The 7,136-nt window shown below is 39.7% G+C and overlaps 1 protein-coding gene across 1 annotated transcript; it reads left to right on the forward strand.

The window, feature by feature from the left end:
• Positions 1 to 3,451: 3,451 nt before the first annotated feature.
• On the forward strand, positions 3,452 to 6,842 carry LOC148020282 (uncharacterized). Its single transcript, XM_087700612.1, has 2 exons — positions 3,452 to 4,536; positions 6,207 to 6,842. Exons 1-2 carry the CDS (start codon positions 3,756 to 3,758, stop codon positions 6,284 to 6,286), a joined length of 861 nt encoding a protein of 286 aa, XP_087556738.1. The 5' UTR covers positions 3,452 to 3,755; the 3' UTR covers positions 6,287 to 6,842.
• Positions 6,843 to 7,136: the final 294 nt, after the last annotated feature.

Consider the following 7,136-nt stretch of genomic DNA (forward strand, 5'->3'; position numbering starts at 1 on the left):
AGAGAGAAGGGGGACAAAGAGGAAAGAGAATAGTCTTTTTAAATTAAAAAATTTTCTTCTCCCCCTCCCCCCTCTCTCTCATGCGTAGGGCCTAGGTTTCTCTCTCTCTCTCTCTCTCTCTCTCTCTCAGATTAAACTTTTTAATGTAAATGTTTTATTTAATTAAAATAAGAGAGAGAGAGAGAGAGAGAGAGAGAGAGAGCAAAAAAAAGAAGTGAGGAAGGGAGGGAGAGAGAGGGGGAACAGAGAGAAAGAGAATTATAGAGAGAGGAAATATATAATTTAAGAGAGAGAGAGAGAGAGAGAGGAAACGAAAAAAGGAAAAGAGAGGAGAGAGGGGGAGAGAGATAGAGAGAAAAAAATGAGAGAGAGAAAATAAGAAGAAGAAGAGAAAGAATTTGAACACAGTGAGAGAATTATAGAGAGAGGAAATATAAAATTTAAAAGAAAGAAAGAGAATTATAGAGAGAGAAAATATAAAATTTAAGAGAGAGAGAGAGAGAGAGAAGAAAAGAAAAAAGGAAAAGAGAGGAGAGAGGGGGGAGAGAGACATAGAGAAGAAAATGAGAGAGAGAAAATAATAAGAAGAATTATAGAGAAAGAATTTGAACATAGAGAGAGAATTATAGAGAAAGGAAAGATAAAATTTAAAAGAAAGAAAAGAAAAAAAGATAAACGTTCTTTTGAATTAAAATAAGGAAGGAGGGAGAGAGAGAGAGAGAGAGAGAGAGAGAGAGAGAGAGCAAAAAAGAAAGAAGAGGAGAGGGAGAGAGAGAGAGGGGAAGAGAGAGAAAGAGAATTATAGAGAGAGGAAATATAAAATTTAAAAGAGTGAGTGAGAAAAAGAAAAAAGGAAAAGAAAGGAGAGGGGGGACAGAGACAGAGAGAAGAAAATGCGAGAGAGAAAATGAGAAGAAGAGAGAGAATTTGAACACAGAGAGAATTATAGAGAGAGAAAAGATAAAATTTAAAAGAAAGAGAAAAGAAAAAAATTTAAAGAGAGAAGAAAAAAAGGAAAAAAGAGGAGAGAGAAGGAAAGGAGAGGAGAGGGGAGAGAGAAAGAGAGAAGAAGAAGAATAAGAATAAGAAGAAAGAGGAAAAGAGGAAGAGAGATGGGAAAAAGAGAAAAGAGAAAATTCTTTTTAAAATTTAAATATTTTTTGAGAGAGAGAGGAAGGGAGAGAGGAGAGGGGGAGAGAGAGAGAGGGAGAGAGAGAGAATATAAAATTTAAAAGAGAGAGAAGGAGAGAAGCAAAATATAAAATTTAAAAGGGAGAGAGAGAGAGAAGAAAAAAAGAAAAAATAGGAGAAAGGAAAGAAGAAGAAAAGGGGGCGGAGAGAGAGAGAGAGAGAGAGAGAGAGAGAGAGAGAGAGAGAGAGAGAGGAGAAGAAGTGAGAGAATATAAACATAAAGAGAGAATTATATATAGGGAAAAGATAAAATTTACATAGTTTAAGAGAGACTAAGGGGGGGGAGGGGAAGAAAGTGAAAGAAAAAGAAGAAGAAGAAGAGAGAGAGAACATGTAGAGAGAATTATAGAGAGAGAAAAGATAAAATTTAAAAAGAGAGAGAGAATAAAAAATAGAGGAGAAAGAGAGAAGGAAAAGAGAGGAGAGAGAGAGAAGAAAAGCACAAAGAGAAGAAAAGGAGAGAGAGAGAGAGAGAATGAAAAATTAAAAAGATAATAGAGAGAGAGAGAGAAGAAGAAAAAAAAGGAAAAAAGAGGAGAGGGAGAGAGAAGGAAAAGAGAGGAGAGAGGGGGGAGAATAAAAGGAGAGAGAGAGAGAGAGAAGAAAAAAATTAAAAAGAGAATGGAGAGAGAGAAGAAGAAGAAAAAAAATGAAAAAAGAGGAGAGGGAGAGAGAAGGAAAAGAGAGGAGAGAGGGGGGAGAATAAAAGGGGAGAGAGAGAGAGAGAGAGAGAGAGAGAGAGAGAGAGAGAGAGAGAGAACTAGGAGAAAATAAAAAATAAACTAAAATAGAAGGCAAAGAAAAAGAGAGAGAGAGAGAGAGAGAGAGAGAGGAAGGCAGGGAATTTGGGGGAGAGAGAGAGAGAGGAAAAAGAGGAGAGAGAAAGATGAGAGATAGATTGTTGAGTGAAGTTACCGTGCAATAGCACGGTAATTTCACTTGTTGCTTCGAGGCAGCAAAGCTGCCACGAAGTGGCCTAGCGTTCTATGCACGCGAAGAAGAATGCTAGTAAAAATAATGTGAAGTGTGATTGGGACTAATTCTCACCATACCACCTCGTCCTCCCTTAATATGCAACTCAAACACTTTCTATTTTGCACATACATTATAATTAAGCAAATAACACCAAAATTAAAGTTCATGTACAATATAATGTGATCATGATTCAATGATTAATGTCTTACATAAAGTAGTACCTTGGCTTTTTCCTATGAAATGACCAATCCACACTTTGAAATGGGTAAGTGCAAATCTTTTGCTTTATGAAACTCATGACAAGGACCTTGTACGTTGAGGGGTTTGAATTAATACCAAGTCATTTAGCACGTCATTTACATCTACATTAAACAACATCATCAAAGAGTGATAATGAGCATGGGATAGGTCACTAGCATGGTGAGTATAAACACTCATCCAACAAGGAAAACATCACCATCAACAAGTAACCATGACCATGGGATAGGTGGCTAGTATGGTGAGTATAAAAAGAACCTCCAAGAAACTTCTATAGTGATTTAAAGTAGCCATGTGAAGATCTTATAAACAACTTAAGCACGCGCATCATTTTCTCTTTAAATTTAAGGGGAGGAATTGTCATTGCAAGAAGCTTAAAAAATGGTGACGTGTAGCTCTTTATGGGTTGTTTTGTTTTTCCCAAGAGGTGGTATGACGTGGGATATGATGTAAGGGAGGAGCCCAGTATACCGACCATGATAATATTTTAATGCTTTAGGGTAGCTAGCATTGACATTTAAAACATAAAGAAATAATGTTTAATATGTCCTCATTTAAGAGAGGCAACCACAAAAAGACTAGGAGCATTTTATGTGAGAGAGAGAGAGAGAGAGAATGTGTGTATGTATGAAGTTTTAGCATGGTAAGACAATCCTAAGATGCATCAAAGGCATATCCTGCATGTATGTATATATATGCATGCATACATCCATATATACATACATGTATACATATATACATAGATACATACATGCACACTCACACATGCACGTATGTGCACTGTGTGTGATGATGTGGAGTGAATGATTGGTGTTGCAAAAGTGTGGAAGAAGTCATGTGAATAAGTGGAGGGATATGCCCAACGTGGGGACTCGAGAGAGGTTGGGGGGGGGGGGGGGGGGGAGGGAGTCCATAAATTAAGGTCAGGACAGCTAATGTTGCTGGGGCCGAGGTGGCCCATGTAGGCCCACCGACCCCTTGAGTTTTATTGAATCAACCAGCCCCAAAGTACAAGGAGTTTGTCATGCTCGTGTTTACACCTCGCCAGTATCAATCAAGCAGATGGAATGGATGTGTGATACTACAACAAGAACAAGCAAACCAAAAAATGATGAGAGGAGGATAATAAATGCCATGGTAGACGGGACTCGGGACGTGTTGTGTGTTGCAATATAAAGACTTTCGAGAGCACACCATCATCAGAGTGGCTTGGTGTGACGAGAAAGAAATACAGAGACGTAGCGTCTCTCTCTCTCTCTCTCTCTCTCTCTCTCGCTTATATATTTCTCTGAACATATTCATCTCTTGCTTCTCCCCTGCAAGGATCGTAGATGAAGGAAGCACAGCGGGGAAGCCACAAGCTTAGCCTGCTCTCCTCTCCGTCACCTCTGTATCACAGCAATTATAGTAACAATACCGGCTATGGATCCGCGTCCGAGGATGCGGAGTCCATGAGCGAGGAGATCCTCTTCGGAGACGAAGTGCCGGGAGATACAATCAATCAGGATAGCGCAGAAGCTGCAGTTGCAAGTAGCTCGTATCGCAATAGAGATTGGAGCGGCCATGGCGATCTAAATGCAAGGAATAATAATAAGCATAACAATAGGAGGAGGAGCAGGTCGGCGTCGGTGAGGGAGAGCCTGCTGGCAGAGGCGTGGGAGAGGAAGAGGGAGATGATGATGATGCAGAAGAAGTCATGGGAGGAGTCGTCGATGGAAGGAGAAGACGAAGAGGGAGGAGGAGGAGGAGAGGAGGAGGCGGGCGGTAACGGGCCCGGGTCGGAGGGGGCGGAGGAGGAGGTCCAGCAGGAGGGAGGGAAGTACGTCGACAGGGTGGCGGGGGCGGTGGTCTGGCGGAGGCGCGGCCGGAGGCAGCGAGTAGTGACGGCGGCGGCGGGCGGGACGAGGAGCCTGACGGACGGGGACTTCGAGGAGCTGCGGGGGTGCATCGACCTGGGGTTCTCGTTCGACGAGCGCAGCCTGCCGGACCTCTCCGACACCCTCCCGGCCCTCGAGGTCTACTGCGCAGTCTCCCGCAGCCTCCACAACTCCCCCGCCCGCAGTACCTCCCCCGTCTCCCCCTCCTCCCCCTCGTGGCGCGTCGCCTCTCCAGGTAAATAACCAATTTACTCATTCCTTATCTTATTGCTTAAGACTTATCCAAACTTTTGAAATGACTCGATTATTACCGATTACTTACCCCAAGTCTAGAAATGACTTAAATATTACCTATTCCGTATCCAAACTTTAGAAATGACTTTTAACCTATTACTTATCCAAAGTTTTATCCCGGGCTTAACCAGTTGCATTTATTAGGGCAGTCTTTTAGTTTATTTTATTACCATGCCTAGCCCCCGCTAATTAGTGCATGCCATACCAATGGTAGGGTGACATTGCCCCTTCTTTAGGGAAAATTGCCCTCAATGATATTCCCGAAAACGTTTTTCATAGGCGTTGCAAAAGCCTTCAAACATTGATAATTCACGAGTTCTTTTAATGACTTTTGCAAGTCTTTAGCATCATAGTATAACTAAAATGGCCTTAGGTTTTACAATTGGAAAACCTTCTTCCTCAAAGTTCTAATGTTCCCCCCCCCCCCCCCCCCCCAAAATTAAACAATTCAATTGACATTATATCTCCGTTTTTCATGAACATTGACCCAATAAACTAACACTATTTGCTTTTCTTTTGTGGTTGCCTTTTCTCCCTTTTTTAAGGGCTCAATTCTTTCTTTTAAGGGCCCTAGGAACCAACAAAACTAGCATAAGAGACATAAAAAGCACATATAGTAGAGACACATGAAAACCAATGTAGGGCACTATTCCACCACACATAATGTGCGCTCTTGTTTACTTTTTCATTTGTTCTCTCTTTATTCATTGGCCTCCCCATAACTTGCCTATAAGATTTTCTTCATTCTATTTTTCAATTAAAAAATTAAAGTATAAAATAGAGCTTGTGTATCGAGCCTTTAGCCACTTCAGTTGAAATCATATTGTCCAACTAGTCACAATAAGGTCATTCTTCCAAAGTTAGTTTTCATCTCAAACCGCATTTATGTCCTATGGGCACGAACCATCTAATTACTAAAATATCATAGAGTTTTTGCATTCTCAATGTCATTTTCTAGTCCTTTAATAAAAAAACCAAAGTGATTATTTGCAAGCCCTCAAATTAAGAGTGTCATGTGTAGTTGAGTTTAAGGATTATACAAAGTTGAAACCAAAGTACATTTGGTGGAAATACAAACAGCTGGAAAGAAAGGAGTAGATATGGCTTGGACATTACAATCTTTGAATAGAAAACCTACAAACTTGAAATGTTTGGCCTTATTCTAGTTGGTTAGGACAAAAGGTCTTTTGTTAGCATTGAATTCCCTTAAATCTACTTAACTCATGGTAGTTGTCCCTACCTTATTATTTTCTATTGAACAACTCAATTAGCAACCCCTTTGTTAGAATGCTTGTAAGGACACACACTTACTCACCCACCCTTTCTCCCTCCCTACCCCACCACCCCCACATGTATAATGCTTAGGTGCAAGATTCCTCATGTGCACTTGCTACTATGTTGGGTACAATAAGTTACTGCTATGTGAATCAAACTTCAAAATTCATTGCAAACTCAAATAACCATTTCAAGCCTATTCTTTTATGCATGAAGCTTACAATTTATTTTCTTTGTGAATTGTATTGTTCTTGTGTAGATCTAGTGCAAAGCGACAAATCCTATCTACTTTGGGTTTGATTTAACTTACCACTTCTTTTTTGTTATTGAATATAGGTGATGATCCAGACGAAATCAAAGATAGGTTGAGACATTGGGCGCAAGCCGTAGCATGCAATGTCAAGCTTTACCAATAAAGCTGCAAATATCTCCACACTTAGTAATCAATGAATAAAGTTATAGGGTGCATTGTGAAGCTATGGTGGTAAAGAGAAAATGTATATTAGAGAGCCCCTTAACCTCCTTCACACCTCTACCTCTTGTTTCAGCTAGAAACTTATGTACTTCATCCTCCTTGCTTTAACCATTGGTTTAGTCAACCACGTACTCATCATCTTCGTAACTACAATGACCTAAGATCTTCATGCCCTCTAGACACCATATGTGTTCAAATCATTAACAACATCATATCATACAAGAGATTCTTCACTTAAGTTTGTCCCTAGAATGTTCCATATGCCTAATATTTCTACAATCATTGTAACCATTGGCACTATATTCAAGCATGTGTAAGTATTCTAGTTCAACTTTTAGCCTCATACATGTCTTCCTTCAATTCTTTATTGTTAAACAACCTCTTATAGAAAAAAACAAGCCCCTTTTCAAACAAATAATCATTGCTTTCTATTTCAGCTTACCAAATCTTCATCAAGAACATTATGATGACATTTGAATTAGTAGAATGTTTCATATGTGTGCATATTTCCACAATCATTGTAAGTATTGCTTGTCTAAGTATTCGAGATTGGCTCTTAGCCTCATCCATGTCTTGCTTTAATTCCTTATGAGGCCACACCTTAGAGAGAAAGGATTGACCCCTCTTCAAAAAAATAGTGGTTGCTTTTGTGTGCATTTACTAAGCACATTGTGAAGGCATTTGAATTAGTTATTCAACACTTTATCTCAAAACCTAAGGACATTGAATATCTCCAAATGTGAGGACTTTTGTAAGGTTACTAAATAATCATGTTTTTTTCTCAAAAAATT

The sequence above is a fragment of the Lygodium microphyllum genome, chromosome 19 (assembly GCF_053477565.2).
Source record: "Lygodium microphyllum isolate KBCC chromosome 19, Lygodium_microphyllum_v1.1.10, whole genome shotgun sequence".
Lineage (NCBI taxonomy): Eukaryota > Viridiplantae > Streptophyta > Polypodiopsida > Schizaeales > Lygodiaceae > Lygodium > Lygodium microphyllum.

Excerpts from the sequence above, each read along its gene's own strand:
- LOC148020282 (XM_087700612.1), top strand. The coding sequence starts at position 3,756 with ATGAAGGAAGCACAGCGGGGAAGCCACAAGCTTAGCCTGCTCTCCTCT. Across the intron at positions 4,537-6,206 it reads GTGGCGCGTCGCCTCTCCAG|GTGATGATCCAGACGAAATC; the intron begins GTAAATAACCAA and ends TATTGAATATAG.